The 18474-nt window shown below is 64.0% G+C and overlaps 1 protein-coding gene across 1 annotated transcript in view; it reads right to left on the bottom strand.

Annotated features, from left to right (window-relative positions):
• The window catches only part of Celsr1 (cadherin EGF LAG seven-pass G-type receptor 1), a 114646-nt gene that overhangs the window by 25266 nt on the left and 70906 nt on the right, over window positions 1–18474 (bottom strand). Inside the window, exons 6-13 of the mRNA XM_026394321.2 lie at window positions 10031–10188; window positions 8981–9144; window positions 8722–8847; window positions 7375–7541; window positions 2829–3014; window positions 1655–1768; window positions 973–1147; window positions 481–622 (exon numbers count right to left, since the gene is read on the bottom strand). Coding sequence (XP_026250106.2) covers window positions 481–622; window positions 973–1147; window positions 1655–1768; window positions 2829–3014; window positions 7375–7541; window positions 8722–8847; window positions 8981–9144; window positions 10031–10188 — 1232 coding nt within the window. The remainder of the gene's footprint in view (window positions 1–480; window positions 623–972; window positions 1148–1654; window positions 1769–2828; window positions 3015–7374; window positions 7542–8721; window positions 8848–8980; window positions 9145–10030; window positions 10189–18474) is intronic.

Genomic DNA, 18474 nt, shown 5'->3' with positions numbered 1-18474 from the left:
GTCTGCAGAGGGCGTGAGCCAGGGGGCCAGAGTCCTGGTGCGTGAAGAACCACGCGGCTCCCGCTGGGAAGGTGTCGACCCGTGTGACCGCACACCTGTGCTCTGCCAGCCACACACTGTGCACGTGGCACCCCAGAGGCCCAGGGCGGGTGCAGCTCCCACCCTGGGTACCCTCCACCCCAGGACCTCCACACACATCGAAGGCGACTTCCACAGAGACCTGTCCACGGTCACATCCGTCTCCCTGCATCTCTCAGGACCCTATCCCGTGCGCGTGGCAGGGCTTCCACGGCTGTGACCTGTGCCACCTGCCTCCAGGGGGAACACGCTCAAACAGGTTCATGCCGGGCGCCCAAGCTACGCTCACTTATTTCCCGTGACGTTTGGGGACAGACTGCGTTCTGTAACCCTGAGAGAGGAGGGTGAGAGGGGAGGGGCGGGGACCCTGGAGGGGACGAGGCCCCGGCGTGCCCTCCTCACTTGTTCTCGCAGTACTGCCCGTAGTGGCCGGGCCCGCACTCGCACGCGTAGCCCCGCGGGGAGGTGGGGGAGTGCACGCAGGCCGCCAGGTGCTCGCAGGGGTTCAGGTGGCAGACGTCCACACACTTCCTTCCAAAGTACCCTGCGGGGGGGGGGGGGCATGACCTCCAGTGAAGACAGCCCCCGGGGCCTCCCGGTGACACTTCCTGCCCCCAGCTCCCCCCACCAGGGGTGACAGGTGCAGCTGAGAGGACAAGTGGGTGCCCCTGAACTCGGAGGAACACCTGCACTTCTACTAATTCCTTCCTGACTCTCCTCCTGTGCCACGGGACCCAGGTGGCGCATTGCCCGCACCCCGACCAGAGAGGCTCGGGGCTGGTCCTAAGAGGGCAGGCCATGCCTCCAGCCAGGGCGCCCACGCTGCAGGGTCACTCGATGCAACCAGCCCAGGTGCCCCGGTCCCCCCCGTGGGCTCTGGAACGAGGTGCCCACCTCTGTCACAGACGCAGGAGTAGCCGTCCCAGGTGTCGTGGCAGTGGCTGTGCACAGGGCAGGGGCTCGAGGCGCAGGGGTTCTCCACGTCGCAGCCGTCCTTCACCCTGACCTTGAGGGCGTCCTTCATGTTCAGGGTGGCGATGTTGGTGGCCGTCTCCCCCATCCTCACTCCCTGTGTTCACAAAGGGGTCACTGGAGTCAGCCCCGGGCCTCGGGGCTGGAGGAGCATCGAAGGCAGGGGCAGCTGAGGGAAGCCCAGCTTCTGCCCGTCCTGAGGGGACCAGGCGCTCAGAGACCGGCGAGGCGGATCCCTTGGGCAGCAGCTAAGGAAGGAGAGAGGTCAGGTTTTGCTGCGGGCGGGAGCCAGCCACCGAGGAGCAGCTGCTAGTGGCTGCAGCCACCCAGGTCAGGAAAGCCCAGCAGCCGTCGGGGTGGATGGTGCAGCTGCACCAGGCGGGGGCAGAGGTAAGGGGCCGAAGGTGCAGCAGCAGGCCTGGTTGGCCTGGGGCCAGGGGCTGCAGGGCCAGCACCGAGGGGGACGTGGGGCAGGGTGGGCCTAGCGGGAGAAGGAGTTCCCAGGCTGGACGCCTACTGGTCAAGTCCCTGGTCGCTGAAAACCAACCAGCTGCTGCGCAGGCCGCCCTGGGCCACCAGGGAAGGTGCGCTCCCAACCCCGTACCTGCATACAGCCCCGGAAACCGCGGCGCACGGAGACTTTGTCCTCAGACACACCCCCAACGACAACGCTCCTCATCTTCAACCCAGGAAGCTGGTTCCCGATCTGCACCATGTTCTGTGCACAGAGGAAGGAGGGGCTCTGGGAGCTGTGTCCTCCACCCTGCACCGGGCCCTGTGTGCAGGGGTGCTGGGAGCTATGTCCTCCATCCTGTATGGTGCCCTGTGTGTTGAGGGCCACGTCCTCCACCCTCCACCCTGCCCTGGGAGGGAGTGCAGGGGGCTGCGTCCTCCACCCTGCACTGGGCCCTCTGTATGGAGGTGCTGGGGGCTACATCCTCCACCCTACACAGTGCTGTGTTTGTGGAGTGCTGGGGGCTACGTCCTCTATCCTGCACCTGGCCCTGTGCAGGGGCTGTGGAGGTCACGCCCACCGGCCTGGGTACACCTTCCTGCTGGGCTCCATTGCAACAAACCCCAGAGCCTGAGGACACCTGGGCCTCCCAAGAGAGGGCGGCTCACCCTCCGCCTTCCTGGGGAGAGCACGGCAGACCTCACGGCCGGGCAGGGCGTGTGAAGGCGGCGAGCGGTGGCCGCAGGCATCCCTCCCACCCCCGTAACGGGTGCTGCACTGACAAGCCCCGGGGCAGAAATGAGGCTGGTAGAGCAGGAACATGGTCAGAGCCGTGGGGTCCGGGGAGTCCCAGCCGGTCCTGGGTCCCAGGAGGGCGAGCGCCAGGGACATAGCAGCTTGAACTCTCAGAACGTGGAGCAGGACGACCGAGATCCAGAGGGAGTCGCCAGCCGCTCCCCACAAGTGCGGGTGTCCTGTGACGCGTCCTATGCTGCCAGCGGGGACTGAGGAGCCGGCCTGGGGCAGGTGCCCGCCTGGGACAGCACCTCCCCGTGTCCCACGGCCCCTCCAGGACCTGGGCCCACGCTCGGCTGCAGGGCTCCCGCCAGGCTCCGGCCAGCGTTGCTAAAGGAGCCGCTGCCGACGGCACCTCTGGGAGCAGGCGGAAGACCTCCTGGTCCCCAGCAGGAGTGGCCTGCCAGGGTGCTGCGAGGCCGGTGACCGCCACGTGATGTGGATGTGGGAATCCAGCCTGGGGCCCAGAGAGCACCCCCAAGCCCCCCGAGGAGGGGATCTGTGCCACAGAGGGCTCTGGTGCCCCTACCTGGTCCATGCCGTAGTCCAAGGTCAGGGCCACCAGGTACTTGATGTCCTTGCCCTCCTTGGCGCTCCTCAGCTCTATCAACAGGTGGTGCCACTCCCCATCGGTCACGCGAAACCTGGACAGCTGCACGGACGCCACGTCGGAGGGGCTGTGGGACACCTGGAGCTGCACGTAGTCGCTCAGGATCTGTGGGGCAGGGGGCCACGCCCACGGTGGGTGCAAGGCGGCACCCAGAGCACGCTCTGCAGGGCTCAAGGCACGAGGCCGGGGCAGAAGGGCACTGGTGGAGTGGACCTGGCAACCAGGTGGTCTCTGTTCACGGAGCGCCGTCCACCATGCGTGGTGACCTGCACCGCTGGCCGGGACAGCACCTCATAGTGACTGGGCTGGGGCTCGCTTGCCCGAATGAAGCGCAGGTAATGGGGACCAACCTCCTCCCCAGCACACAGGACAGAGGGACAAGCAGGGGAGGACTCTGCGGCATCGGAGAGACCAGAGGCCCAGAGGGGCACGTGAACAGGACCCGGAGGAAGAGCCACCCGGGAGAGCTTGGGCCTCTCCTCCAGGTTCCCCGCTGGCTCTGGGAGACGTGGCGCAGCTGAAAAGCTGGGCAGGCTCCCTGGGGGCAGGGGTCAAGCTGGAGTTCAGGGCCTGCCAAGGGAAGATGGGCGGGCACCTTCCGTCTCAGTTCAGGCCGGGACCCCAAAGGACATCCATGACGAGTAAGCCGGAAACAGAGCAGACCCCGCTGCGCCAGCTCCGACCCCGCCCAGGCTGCGGTGCACCACGCCCTCTGGATGCCAGGGTCGGAAACCATCCCGTGGGCTGCGACACCCACCCGTGCCCCGTCTCTCTATCTTTGCAATACAATGTCCAGCACTTAATGAAAAATGACCAAATACGTGAGGAGGTAAGAGCGAGCCTGGAACCTGAGAGAGGCACACAGACAGGTCCAGGCAACAGGTGGTGAGACTCTGCTGGGGACAGCCCACGACAACCACAGAACTCTGCCAGAGAGACTCATGACCGCCAGGCCTGCATGACTGGCTGTGTCCCTTCTCATGAAAAGCCAAGCTACCGTGTTTAAACACTCGTAAGGAAAATCCAGAAAACTCACCAAAGATACTCATAAAGATCATCTCCAGTCACAGGAGGACTAGATATTAAAACCAACCAACCTTCAACACACGCTTTAAAGAGACACCCCTGAAATATAAGGATGCAGAAAATGCTGAAAGTCAAAGACAGAAAAAGAGATATAAACACCAACCGAAAGAAAGCAGCCGTGTCTGCATGAAACAGACGCAGACCCTGAGATAAAAAACGGACTGTCATGTGATAACAGAGTCAATCTTCCAGGAAGAAAAACAATCCTAAACTTGAATGCACCTGATAACATCACCTGAAAATCTATAAAATTGAGGAAACATAGAAAAAAATCATAATGATGTAGACTATTTGAACCCCAGTTGGCAAACGTCACCTTGACACATGCAGAACCCTGTGTCTAAGAGCCACGGAGGGCAAGTTCTTTCCCAAGCACACCTGATAGATGTGGTCTGAAATCACACGGCCTCAGCTCTCTGTTGGAAAACAGGCTACAGACACCCCAAATGATGTGCTGGGAGACGCCTCGCGCTTGCCAGCTCAGGAACCCCCACAGGCCTCCAGTGAACCTGGGAGGGCAGCGAGAAGGTGGTTTCACCGAGCACAAGAGTAAAATGACTAACAGCACACTCTGCTCTCCACCGAGGGCCAACTTCAACAATAGAATACTCTGTTTACTTCTGTTCTGGAGAAGTCTCTCTTTCCCTCTCCTTCCCCATCCTTGCTAGCAAAGCTTGGAAGTCAGCAGCCATCAAAATGACTTTGTGTCGGCCCAGGACGGTGCTGTCTGCAGAGCCAGCTGCTCCCGTGCTAGGCGTCTCTGGATTTGAGAGCAGCCTTCAACAATCGCCAGGTAATCCTACTTCACAATGCAGGACAGCTGGGCGCCTGAGCAATCGCCCAGATGGTGTGGCTGCCGGATGGTGACACTGTGTCTGGTCTGCCCCGGGGAGGGGCAGGGACTCTCAGGCACCCCAACTGCTGTGTACACAGAGCTCACGGGGCCTGAGGAAGCCCACAGCCAAGGGCCACCCAGAAACCACCAGGGCAAGCCTGCCATGCCGCAGACTGGCCTCGGAGCGTCCTGGAGCAGCCGCTGGGTGCTCCCCAGGGCCTGCAGGATCCCCGCAGGGCCACCATCCCTGCCACCCACAAGATCCACAGGGAGGCTGGCGGCAGTCCCGGGCAAAACCCCTCAATTTGTGGATGATCTAAAATCACGTAACTGCTCCGGGCACGTGGGCCCTTGGGGCTGTCAGCGCTGTACAGAGCACGTACATTTTTCCTACAGGGACTCCGCTGCCAAGTGACAACTCGCAAGCTCCAATTCATCACCTGGACTGAAAACAGCCAATTTAATTTGTTCCAACAGAGAAACAACCGCAGAAAAAATGCCATCCTCAGGCAGACCGCACTTGCTGGGTTTGGCCCAGAGAGGGCTGCGGAGCAGCCAGGCAGATGAGGAGCCGCAGCTCACGAGGGAAACGCGAAGGCGGAGCAAGATCCCTGACGCACGTGAGGCACCTCCACCTGGTCCAAGTGGCCGTGCCAGGAATCGGCGCGGCGCATGCGGGCAGGAGAACCACGGAGGCCTGCTGCCTGGCTCTGGGCCCTGGCCACCTCCACCGCCCACAAACTGATCCATCGAGGGGTCCTGGCCTGCTGACTTGACAGGGAGCTGGGGGAGGGGATGCTGGGGGAGGGGATGCCGGGCATCCTCACTGTCCCCTGGCCCTCCTTGCAAGCCTGCCACGTGGGAGGGGTCCCAGATGGGTGGCCTGCAGGGCCATGGGAGGGGTCCTGGGCCATCCCAGGGCCCCAGGTGGGAGTGAAGCCAGGCCTACACCACAGCCTGGGCCCTGGTTTGCCCAGTGTGGATGGGAACGTGGCACCGGTGCTTCCCAAGCTCTATCTCACCACTGACCACTGGGAAAGGAGAACCAGGGTCCCAGGGCCCAGGAGTTAGAGAGACAAGCCCCAGCTCTGTGAGGACACGCTGGGACAGCGCAGGGCACCAGTGCCAGCTCCAGAGGTACTTCCCAGCCTCAGAGCCGCTGCACCTGGCACCCATGATCCTGGGATGGCAGTGCCATGTGTCCCAGTGTGGCCAGGTTAATGCCACAGAAAAAGCTAAGCCAGGCAGCGGCCATGCTGAAGGGGGCTCGGGCTCACATGGTGCAGACCCCTGGCCTCCTGTAGGAAGAGAGCCGGCGTGCCCCCAGCCCCGCCACACGCATTCGCACAGGGACAGGGCACACAGATGCGCACCCACACACAGATTCTCACACATGCACACAGACATGCACACGAACACACAGAGACTGCAGATAGGATGCAGAGACATGCATACGTGCACACGCACCCACGCACAGCAACACAGGCATGCAGACGTGCACACAGACCACGCAGACAGGCTGACACAGCACGAGGAGGCGCATGTGTGCACGCACATGTCCATACTTGGAGGAAGAGCCTAGAAGACAGAAAGACACGCTGCAGGTCACCAGGGGCCACGCTCAGGCAGGAGTCCCCCTGGGCTGCTCCCCAGTCGGGGCAACTTAGGTCTAGGAAGAGCCACAAAGCCGGCTTCCGAGGAGGGCCTGGGGTGCTCTGGGAGCCTGACCCTGGTCAGCAGGTCCTGAGGTTTATGTGAGAACGCTGGTACCTGTCCCACTGCAGACGTGAGGACAGGAGGAGCAGGTCAGTATCCTGCCTGGGCCCCGCACAGGATGGGAGTACAGCAGCAAATCCTGGACCTGGGCCACACCTGGGACACCTCAGAACCCAGGGTGAGGGCCAGGTGGGGATTCCTCCCCCCTCAGCCTCCAGCAGAGAGGCCGAGGTCAAAGGGCAGCCTGACGGGGGCCAGGGCCCTGGCCTCCCACACGGAGGCGACCAGCAACTCTCTGAATGAACCTGCTGCTTGGGAGACAGGAGTGGAGCCCCAGGAGTGGGGTGCAGGGGAGTGAACCTTAGAAATGTTTGGGGACATCATCGAAGACCAAAACCATGCAGGGAACGCTGTTGAAATTGGCCGGGCAGGTCCTCGGGAACGGAAGGGCCACAGCGTGTGGGTCTGGCCACAGTAACTGCCAGAACCTGCCGCTCCCACCTGCAGGCGCTCGGCTCCCTGCAGCTCTGAAACTCTGCTCATCTACCCAGAAAGAGGCCCGGTCCGGCGCTGGGACGAGACCAGGCTGCTGTCTGCAAGGCTCCCTGCGTGAGCTGCGTGCCGCCCAGCGCCACCCCGGAGGCCACCTCCTGGCTGCACAGCTTCCCTGTCCTACACAGGGGAGGGAAGGGCTGGGAGGAAACCCCGTGGGAAACCAAATGGCCGCCTGAGAGAGCCCCTCCTCAGTTAGGTCACTGCTGAGCCCCAAGGTCCCTCTCTCAGGCCCCGGCGACCCTGCAGGTGCCGAGTGGGAGGTGGCCTGCTCACCTGCAGAAGGAACCTGGAGGACAAGCCCGCCGTGGCCTCCATCAGCACACCGTCCTCCTGGCGGGTCCGGAACATGAGCCCCAGGTACCAGGGAACCGAGATGGTGATGTCCAGGTCACTCCAGGACACAAGGCTCTCTCCAGTGAAGCGCTGGGGATGGGGCATGACTGTGGGCACAGACGGGGACCTCAGGTGCCTCCCCCATCAGGTGGGACACGGAGCACCTCCTTCAGCTGTGGGGAGAGGACAAGCCTGGGCGGGGGTGGCGCTCCTGGGCCTTTCATTCTAACCAGGCCAGTCTCAGGCTAGCCTTTGTGCCAAATCTGGCCCAGTCCAGCAGCAGGTCCTCAGACACCCCGGGGACACAGCCTCCACTGGAGGAGGCCCAGGCTGGCCACACCTCGGCCATGGGTGGGAGCATCCAGGCTGGACCAGAGGCACGGGGCCGAGGTGGCTGGGGACTCCTGTGTCCCGGGACCCACACCTGTGGGGCTGGGTGCAGGGACAGGACAGGGTTCTGTGGTGTCAGAACCTACCAACAGGACGCTGTGCGACGCAGCGTGAGCATCTGAGCACCCCCCACCTGCGGTGGCCTGACATGGCTGGTGGGTCTGTGGCCCCCAGGCCCCCAGGCTGCTGTCCTCTGCTCCTAGGGGTGGGCAGAGATGGAAGAGCCCTGGCTCTCCCGGGACCCTAGCGTGTGGGGACCCATTCGGTGGTTCAAGATGGGGACAAACAGCCTCGTCTTGAAAAACCCTCGGCCAGGCAGACGGGGCCTCCCGCACTGAGCGCCCATTTTCTGCAGTGGGCCTGAGGGCACTGGCCAGCCCAGGAGCGCTGACCTCCATGCCCAGCCCTGATGGATGTGGGCAGGCCAGGAGCGGGTGCCACCTCCTACTGTGGGGTTGGGAGCTGTGGGTGGCGGTAGCGCGGGGCATCTCCAAACCTTCTACTGCTGGGGAGCACTGGGGATCTGAGTGGGGGGCAGGGGGTCACACCACCCTTTTGGTTCACCTTCTTGAGGAGTGGAAGTGATCTGTAAAGTGAGGGCACCCACTTAAAGGCCCCGCTGCAGAACAAGCTAACTGCTTAAAATCCGCCAGCGTCTGCGCATGGAGGCGGGGGGGGGGGGGCATCAGCAGTAGCAGGCTGGAGGGTGTCCCCAGGGAAGGGCACCGCACGGCCTCCTGCCCTCACGCGGCCCTGGTAGGAGCAGGCAGGGCACCCTGCATGCTGGGCCCAGCCCCCGGGCTCCAGCCTCACCTGCTCAGCCCCCCAGCCGGGCTCACAGCCGTGTGGCTCCCCGGGGCGGCCCTGGCAGGGGATGCGGGCAGAGCCAGACCTCACCTTGCTCACAGTTCTTCCCGCCATAGCGGAGCGGACACTGGCACAGGTAGGTGCTCCACCTGTTGACACAGGTGCCCCCGTTCTGGCACCAGATCCCGTCACAGAAGTCCCTCTGAGCAGCACAGCCTGTCGACGTGGAGCACATGGCCTGGCCTCAGCAGGCACCGGAGCAGAGCCTCACCCGAGGGGCCAGCTGGTCCCCGACTGAGCCAGGCCAGGTCCTGGCCGTGGAGAGCTCAGCCCATGTCCAGCCACGTACCTGCCCTGGTGCCGTTGTTGGCGATGAACCCAGCCATGTCCACGCTGCTGCCATCGATGGACAGGTTCTGCATGCAGCCCACGAACTGCCGGTTGTGCACAGGGAAGGCCTCGGGCAGGTTGGGGACACCCCCCAGCAGCAGGGGGCCCGTCAGGTCCAGAGACCTGGGGAGGGAGAGCCGTCGTCCTCTGTGACGTCGGGCAGTGAGAGCGGCCACAGCCCCGGCTCTGCTCAGAGATCTCTCACTGCCATCTCTGCCTCCAGAAGTGCGTCCATGGTGGACAGAGCAGGTAGGAGTCCAGGAGGGGACCAAGGTGAGAATGGAAGGAGGACCCTGCTTCTGGGGTCACCCTGGCTCTTCACGGACTCTCTGGGCCTGTTCCCCCTCAATCTCACCCTGGAAAACTGGCCGTCCCAGGCTCACCATGACCAACCACTGAGTCCATGTGCCTGGGCAGGTCCTCTCCTCCAGTGGAAGGTGGACCAGTGAGGCCAAGGGGCTTTATGTCCCCTGCCCCAAGACCCTCCAGGAAAGGTCAAAAGAAAAACGGAACCCAGCCCCCATGGCAACGGTGTGCCCTCGGGCCAGGGCTCAGACCTCCAGGGACAGTGGGGTGGGGCCTGGGGACAGATGGTCATCCTGGGCCCGCATCAGTCAGAACCTCAGGCCACACCAGGTTCAACTGAATGGACCTCCAGAGGTCCCAAGGTCCACTGCACACGGTGAGCCACAGGCCCAGCAGGGGCCTGCTCGCCTGTGGGGACCCCGTCCTGAGTTGGAGGGAGACCCACAGGAGATCCGGCCACTTCCCACGAATGGCAGCTTGGTGTCCAGACCCCAGTGCCGCCAGGACAAAGCCAGGGATCCCATGGAGACGGGGCAAGGGGGCCTCTGGGTAACAGTCCTGGATTGCCCTGGACACTCTCTTGACAGATGCCACTGAGGGGACTCGTGCCCTATCCAGGGGCAGGCTAAGGCCAGGGGCCCCGGGTGGTCCAGCGTTTGCAGCAGTGGCCGGGGCACAGCCGCCCGGTGCCCCCAGGACTCACTTCTTGGAGCCACTCTGAGTGCCCTGGGCAGCGCAGCTGTAGTTCCCCACGTAGCTCCCGAAGTGCACAGCCACCGCGGTGTCACAGCTGTCCACGGTCACCACGGCCACCTTCTCTCCAGATGGCCCGTGGGGCAGGCCCAGGTGGCCGATGTTGGGCTGTAGGAAGAGAAGGGCGGACTGCATCAGCGCCACCACCCAGCAGGTCCCTGCCCGGCAGCACCCGGGAGGGAGGAGGCTGGAGAGCCCCGTGGGCACCCAGGCACCAGGGCCAGAGCCTGGTTTGGGGTGAGTTCCCTGAACCTGCTGCACAGGTGTGGGGGCCCCAGAGTTCACACCCTCCCCAGAGCCTGGGGGTGAGGCCTTGGGAGCAGGGCTGCTGCCCTAGATGAGCCCGCGGCAGGACACAGCAAGACAGCTGGTGTCTGCAGGGGTCATCGGGCAGCGGAGGCACAGCTGCAGGGACTGGCTGTGGCCAGGGCATGCCACGGAGGGTCAACTGTGGGCCCAGGTCGCAGACTCCGCCTGGGGACCCTCCTAACCCCTGCCTCTGCTCTTCTGGGGACCTTCTTGGCACTGGGCCCCTCGCAGGCCCTGCCCACCCCACCCACCTCACAGGGCACAGATCCCAGGAGCCGCGGCCTGCCTGAGATGGCCCGTGTCCCCACACAGCACGGAGCCCTGTCCAGGCCAGGAGCCTGTCCAGGCCAGAACCCGCGCTTTCCATGCCCCCTTCAAGGCCAGGAGTCGACCCCCGGGCCCCAGAGCAAGCCCTGGTCTCCGGTGGCCTCCCTGAGGTCCTGCCCGTGGGTGGTGAGGCTGTGCCCTTGTCCAGGGCTGTGCCTGGCCACAGGGGAAGGCGTCCTCTTCCCAGCAGCCCTCTCAGCTGTCCCGCATGGTGGCCCTCTCAGGACACCTAGGGTCCACCCAGGCGGCCCAGGGTCCTCCCCACAGGAGACGCAGAGCGCCACAGGGTCATGCGGCTCTCAGTGTCCTAGAAACGTGGGGCAGCAGGAGGCGGAGGCCACGCCTGCCACCTGGACACAAAGACCCGCATCCCACGACGTCCGCGAGGTGCACCCAGGCCTCCTGGACGGCCACCCCGACCCTGGAGAGGGGGTCAGCGTGGGCGCCCACAGCTCCGTCCTCCCGGCAGGGAGCCACAACGTCCTTCCCCACCCACAGAGTGATGTGCCCTCAGCCGGGGGACACGCGCCTGGAGTCCAGCACTCGAGAGGTGGAGGTGGGAGATGGCTGGGGCCCAGGGGTCTGAGGCCAGCCGGGCAGCACAGGGAGACCCCTTCTCAAAAGTGAAAAATTCAAAAAAAAGAGAAGGCCCTTAACATCCCTGGGATGGGGTTGAGCCTCTAACAGGGTCTGATCTTGTGCTTCTTCCTAGTTTTGTTGTAAACATGACAGAAACGATGTGATTAAACCATCCTAAATGCCTTTTTAATAAGGGAACAACAGCATAGTTCCTTCAAAAATAAACCTCATTTTTTCCCTAAAGGAACAAAGCATCCCTTTGAGGATGCTGAGCTGCAAGACAGTTGCTGGTACCAGGAGCCCAGGCAGGTGTGGGGTCTGGCTGCGGGGGCTTTGTTCACCCTGGCAGCATCTCCTGGAGTTATGCAGTGCACAGCCTACGTGGCCGTACTTGGCCTCCCCAGCTGAGCCTTCCTCTCCAGTTCATCCAATCATCTGAGCTGAGTAAGGCCCACTATTGTTCCTGGGTCTCTCTGTGGACCGGATAAGGACTTACTATCAGAATACTGGCCCTCTTTGTGTTACAGGGACTTTGAGGGTGATGTCAACAGAAGATACATGAACGTCTTGGGTAAATCCAGGAGAGGCTTTTGATGCCAACCGTCCTGGTTCAGGGAAACCCTTTATACCAGTTGATGGAATCGCCAGGTCCGCTAACCCATTTCCTGGGAGAATCTGCCCTCGCCGGGTAACCCAGGGCTGCCCTGGCAGACACCAGCAAGTGCCCATCAGGGCTGTGTAAGTGGTAGGTGCCGTCGGGGAGGGAGAGCCGTCCGAGCTGGGTGGGCCGGCATCATCTCTGCGGCGTATAATTTGAGTTTCTGGGGTGGGTGCGAGACGTTTGGAGCAGGACATAAACAGCACTTACGCTCGGAAGGCCCTAATGAGACGAAGCTGCTGTTTACCAAACTGCAGCTGCGGCAGACGGCGGCCCGTAATCAGCTCCCCGGGCTCGCACAGGCCGCGAGGGAAAAGAAAATTGGGGCAGAAGACCAATAAAATTACACGTCCGCGTCAGCACAGCCCCTGCTGACGTGGGCACCTGCTGCTGACACCAGACTCCAGCGTCTGCGGTCTGCGCAGCGGAGGGCTCGCGGCTGCAGGAGGCCGCCTGAGAGCCGCCGCCCGCCCACCCGCACGGCTTGATGCCCCCCAGGCCGAAGGGATGGGGCTTGTGGTCAAAGAACTGGGCGCTAGCGGTCAAGAGCGGGAAGGCCCAGCACAAGGGCCGTCGTGGGCTGAGGGCAGAGGGATCCTTGGGGTCTGGGGCCTGGCCCCGGCTCCACAGAGCAGCAAGCTGGCGTCCACTGGCCAGCCCTCCTCATGCTGCCCCAGGACAGCAGCTGGGGACAGCAATCCAAACGCCCCATTTCGGCAACTCTGTCCAGCAACGTGTGGTCAGTGAGCACAGAGGGCAAGGTGGCGGGAAGCCATGGGATGGATGACCCGGGACCACACGGGGCTGCTCACGGCTGACCTGGACCATGGTCAGTCCCAGGTCCACACCAGGGAGCTGGAAAGAGAACCAGGCCCACACTGTCCTCAGCAGCACCGAACCCGCAGGCCCCTCAGCAGGTGCCCAGCCACACAGGGTCACTTGGTCAGCAGCGGAACAGAGCCCCAGCACACGGTACGGCATGGACCACCCTCGGGATGGTGCTGGGTGAAAGGGGCCATCTCACGGCCACAGGCCCAAGACTCCACCTCCCCGAAACGCCCCGGGGGGGACACGCCCAGAGGTCGAGGCCAGCTGAGGGGGCAGGGCCCAGGGGCCAGCGTGTCCTGCCAGGGTGGAGGGCCTATCCTGGACCTCAGGAGAGGAGCTGCCGTCCCACGAGCCCAGAGCCACCTAAAAGCAGATCCTCTGTGATGGGCCTCGACTCAACAGGGAAGAGAGGCTCCTGGACGGGCCTCCTGCCCTCACAGCCCCCTGGTCACTGGACCTGGATGACCTTGGAAGGATCTGTCCCCATGTTTTCCTGTGACATATGATAAAGCACGTCAAGTGGCCTCCCTGTCTAGGCTGCTCACTGTGAGGGGGGACGTCCCCTGTGAGGGTTGTAGTGTGTGGACGATGTGCAGGCGGCTCGCAGGGACAGAGACAGAAGCACGGGGCGGCTGCCTCTGTCTAAGGGACGCGGCTCGATGGCAGAGCACTGGTCTGGCATGTGTGCGTGTGTGCGTGAGGCCTGGCTCAGACTCCAGGACACGATGACGAGAACAAACCAGTTCTCAACAACAAAGGCGAGCCAAGGAGAGTGGCCGCTGGCCAGCCGCTGGAGGGACACCGAGGGGCGGCACCAGGCTGTGGCCCACGGTCCCCCAGCAGTCCAGCCAGAGCACGCTGGGTGGTGCATGGGCCCACGGGCCCCTGCCCAGGATGGGGGACAGAGAAAAGCCAAGAAGCACTGCTTTGCAGCTCTCCCAAGACGAGAGGACGGGGCGAGCCGAGCCAGGGCCAAGGGCGACCCTTCCCTTTCCCAGTTCTGGAGTGGGAGGGCACCAGGCGGGCACAGGGAAGGCACAGGCACCTGCCCTCCTGGGGCTCAGCAACCCCACCCAGGCACAAGCCACCCTGCAGGGAGCCCCGGGCCTCACACAGGGGACAGCCGCCCCGAGGCCCTGTCGATGCTCAGGGCTGGACAAAACAGGAGCAGCACACAGACAGAGGTGGGGGCAGCCGAGGAGGGGCACCTGGAGCAGCGCGCCCTGGCACCCAGGCCCCTTGGCACCTAGGCCCCCTGGCACCCAGGCCCCTTGGCCCGCTGCCCTGCCTGGCACAGGACCCCCGAGCACGCCTCACAGGGCCAGTGGAGACAGGCCAGCGAGCACTGACCACAATGCCGAGGGCCACTGTGCACTTTGGCAGGTCCCCGAGGGCCAGGCTGCAGCAGGACTTCTGGTGCGGGTGCGTCCCTGGGGCCGCCTGTCACCTTCCCCGTGTGGGCCTCCCGTTGGCGCCCATGCAGGCGCCCCAGCAGCCTCGGCGAGCTTTTGTGTCCTCTCCAAGGGCTCGCGTTTCCGCAACCTCCAACCCGCTGCGGCAGATCCCACTTCAGGAGGTGGGGGCGGGCACGGTTTCAGTGCGGGGAGGGGCCTGGGTGCCCGGGAAATCAGCGAGCCTGGGAGTAAGTGGATGCTGGCTTGCTGTCGGGGTGATGGGCTGGCGCTCCCATCACAGGACGCGCAGCTGGGGACGTGAGGCACGGCCGCGGGGAGCGAAGCCTGGCACTGTACCTACTGGGCCGTCATTCCCTGAGGGTGGACCGGCAGAGGGTGGACGGGCTAGAGACCACACCCTGGGAAGGGGCAAGAGCCCGCGCCAGCCCTGGACCAGGGTACCAGGCTCCAGAGGCAGCTGGGGCGATGGGAGCTGGTCAGCTGGCCCAAGGAGGAAGCCCTTCCTGAGGCCTGCAGGACCCACCCCCGGCCCAGCCGGCCTTCGCTGGACCACAGACACAGGGCCAGGAGGCCTGGCCAGGGACCCACGCTGGGTCAGTGTCCTCGCCAGGCAGGAGGCCCACCCCAGACCCCACGTGACAGGGGCAGAGGAGAGGGAGGGCCAGACACCCAGGTGTGTCTGACATGACGTCCCGTCACCCAACACGGTGCTCCTGGGTCTTCTAGAGGCACTTCCTTGATATTCCTTGTGTCTCTTGGTCTCCCCACCAGAATACAAGACCCCACAGTTAGGACGTCACCTGCTCCCATCACAGAATTCCCAGGGATGGGCTGGGCTGGCAGAGCCAGGGTGGGATGAACAGGTACCAGCCCTCGGTGTGACACACTGCAGGCCTTGGCAGGTGTCCGGGGGACTGAAGAGCCGCACAACCAGGCCAGCCTCTCCAGGGGGCCAGATGGTCCAGAGCTCTCCAGGGCAAGGCTGGGTTTCTGCACCAGGACAGAGGCCTCTGCCTAGCACTGTGCTGGCCCAGACCTGGAGGTGGGTGGACCAGACCCAAGTCCACCCAGGCTGCACCTGCCACCCTCAGGCTGGACATGCAAGAGCACTGACCACCTCAGTCTGCCTCCTCCGGTCAACTAGGTCACCAGCACACACTTGGGGGGCCTCCAAAATTAAGTTACACATGAGCACAAAATAAAAGGGGGTACAGAAGGTACAGCTCCGTGTAGAGTGTTCTCCTAGTACGTCCCCAAAACCTGGGTCATAAGCACTTCTCTTGAGTTTCACATCAAAGGCAAAATGAGAAGCCCGGCTCCCAGAGCCTTCCCACGGGACACGGAGAGCCGCACCTGGGAAGGTGTCGCGGCTCCCCAGGGCTGGGAGCAGCCCCGGGTGGAGGCTACTGTGGAGTGGAGGCTGAGGAGGTCCCCAAGAGGAGTGTACCCAACAGGAGGGTCCTCGACCTCCTCCTCGTGGAAGGGACTTTCAGGACGGGACGACGTGAGCCCGGCCTGGTCTCCCTCGGGAGAAGCCAGGGGGGAGGCCCGCAGTCGGGCCTGGGGGCGGCAGGCTCCCCGCGCTGGCTTGTCCACAGAGGCAGACGCCATCGCTGATGGGACCCGAGGCGGCTCGAGTCCTCCTTGGGCAGGTGGCCCGAAGTGGTGCTCACTCTCTGCTGGGGACGTCTTGGTTTGGGGTGAAACCCCCGAGTGCTTTCCCCGTGGGGCCCACTCTTCTGCTCTGTCAGGAGGAGCACAGGGACCCAGCCGCCAGGCCCTGAAATCGGGAACCACAGAGACATCTCCTTGTTGCCCAGAGTCTTCCTGGGTCCTTTTCCCTGCCCTGGTCAGGAGGGGCCATCCGTGGGCCTGCGGCGAGGCAGGGGGCTACCTGGGAGTGTCCATGCTCAGTGTGTGGACGTGGGATTTGGGTCTGGAGCCTGGCACCGTGGCTACCTCGTTTTATCCCTTTCATCTTCGCCCCACCTGGGTCCCACGGGCCATCAGGCTGCTGGCCTGCCGCCAGGCTGAGTAGCAGGTCCAGTGACCCCACACTGAACGACAGCCCCAGGTTCTCCACGCAGCCCTGGCTCAGAGGGGCCCGGTGCTCCGACTCCACCACCCGCTATTGACACGGGCAGGTGACACCGGCCCTGAGCCCAGTGGACAGTTCCAGATGGTGGGTAAGTGCCCAGCCCCTGAGGGCTCCTGGGAACACGATGACACAGGGATCTGGGACCCTGCGGAGTGTCTGAAGGGGCTGGCCGTGCCACCTCACCCCACTGCCAGGGAGGGTCAGCAGCAAGGGCCTACAGTCAGTGGCGCACAGGACAGCAGCCCCCGAGCTCCCCCTCCTGAGAGCCAGGGGTCCACTTCCTGACCCTGTGGAAAGACACGTGCTTCCCTGGGCGCCAGGACCCTGTGGGAACCAGACCAGCCCTCCTGGGGGGAGTGAGCGCGTGGAGAACGGGGCAGGCGGGGCGCGGGGTCTGCGGGGCGCAGGGTCTGCAGCACTGTTTTCTCACAGAAGACAGAGCGCGGTGAGCTCGGGCAGTGGCCCTTCTCCCCAGACCTCTGCTGTCTGATTTATAAAGGAGCAGGGGTAGCGGGGTGTGACTGCACATCCAGGGCCAGATGCCACTGAAGCCACCCCAGGGCACGGCTCTCCCTCCCCCTCGCCGGCTGGTCACCCAGGGTGAGGGGGCGACAGCTGCTTGGTGCTCACTAGGACGCAGGAGGCCAGAAGGTCACCTTAGAAGGTCTCCAGACAACACACCTTCCACCCCCGGGGCCAGGAGGCCGCCTGCGCTTTCACTAATTTTGCCAAAGACAGAAACGATACCTGTCCCCTCCAGGGGCACAGAGAGCTCAGAGATGGGGCGGCATGAGCAGGGTACAGGAGCTCCTGAGCAGGCCCGTGCCCCGGAGGGCTCGGGGGTCTCCACACCATGACCTGCTCTGGAAAAGGCCCAACAGGCCCAGTGCTCGGACCACGAGCCCGACCCAGGTCCCAACAGGAGTCCCGGGGCCCACGGAGGGGCCGGCCCTGCCGCCCAGCAGGCCCTCCCCTTGGTGGGAGCCTCGCTCCGCACAACCGAAGACCCCGTCGGGTCTCAGGGGAGACACGGCACCGTCCTGGGAAGCCAAGGGAGGCAACCTGGTCCTCCTCTTGGGGGCTGTGTAGACAGAGCTGCTCGGTCCACACGGGGGACCTCAGATACCACACGTGGGAGACACAAAAGTCCCAGCCAGAGGAACAAAGCAGAGGGGGCACTGCTGGGCATGAGCCCCAGGGGCCACCATCGGGCACTGGCCAGCAAGTCAGGCCGCCCGTGTCCCAGGAAGGAAGGTGGAGCTTGGGGAAGAGGACGCCCAGCAGGTCAGCTTCTAAGAGCCACCGCCCAGCTCAAAACTGCACACACACCCTATCACGCTCGCCGCACACACGCACTGTCACACTCATTGCACACACGTGCTCCTTCATGCATGCACGCTCATACCCCTACCCAGATGTGTGCACATTCACACCTTTGCACTCACACAAGTATATGCACACTCACGGGAAGACACTCTGTACACACACAGAATCTTGCACACTTGTACACGCACATGCTGACAGAGCCCTGGGCTGCTGCCAGGGCCTCAGGCCCTCTCTGTCCCCAGTCTGGGCAGCGACACCTGGCCTCCTGTCTCTTCGGCCACCTCTCTGGGCCGCCCCTTCCTCCCTGTCTGCAGGCCACTGAGACGCTGCGTGGTGGTGGGTGGGGGGCAGGGAGCCAGTGCTGTGGGTAGAAGAGCAAAGAGAGGGGAGGATGTCGAGGAGGGACGGGTGGGGGCACGTCATGGCCCTGGGCAACTCCATGAGAGCCCCCCGGACACGCAGCCGGTGAAGACGGCCTGGGCCTCCTCCTCCCAGTGGGCACCGGGTGGGCATCAGTCAGGGCACACTGCCCAGTGCCAGGGTCCTGGGGAGGGCCCTGCACGCCCAGGCCCTGGGTGCGCGTGGAGGGGGTGGGCTGGGACGGTGAGACAGAGTGGAGGGAAGAGTGGCCACCAGCCGGACGGGAAGCACCCCGTGAAGAGCCGCCCAGCCCCGTGACTTTCCACGACAGGGTTTGGGACACAAAGGCCCTAGGGTGGGGCTGTGCTTCTCCGTGGCAGGTGGCTGTCTCCATCTGATGAGGTCTTGTTTAGGAAGGAAGCCAGGGCAGGAAGGGTGTGTCCGCCCAGCTCTGCACCACGATCTCCTCACTGCTCCCAGCCACTGGGGGCCCC

The sequence above is a fragment of the Urocitellus parryii genome, chromosome 5, assembly GCF_045843805.1.
Source record: "Urocitellus parryii isolate mUroPar1 chromosome 5, mUroPar1.hap1, whole genome shotgun sequence".
Lineage (NCBI taxonomy): Eukaryota > Metazoa > Chordata > Mammalia > Rodentia > Sciuridae > Urocitellus > Urocitellus parryii.
Note: the sequence above shows the minus strand (reverse complement) of the source record. Positions and strands in the feature narration are given on the sequence as shown.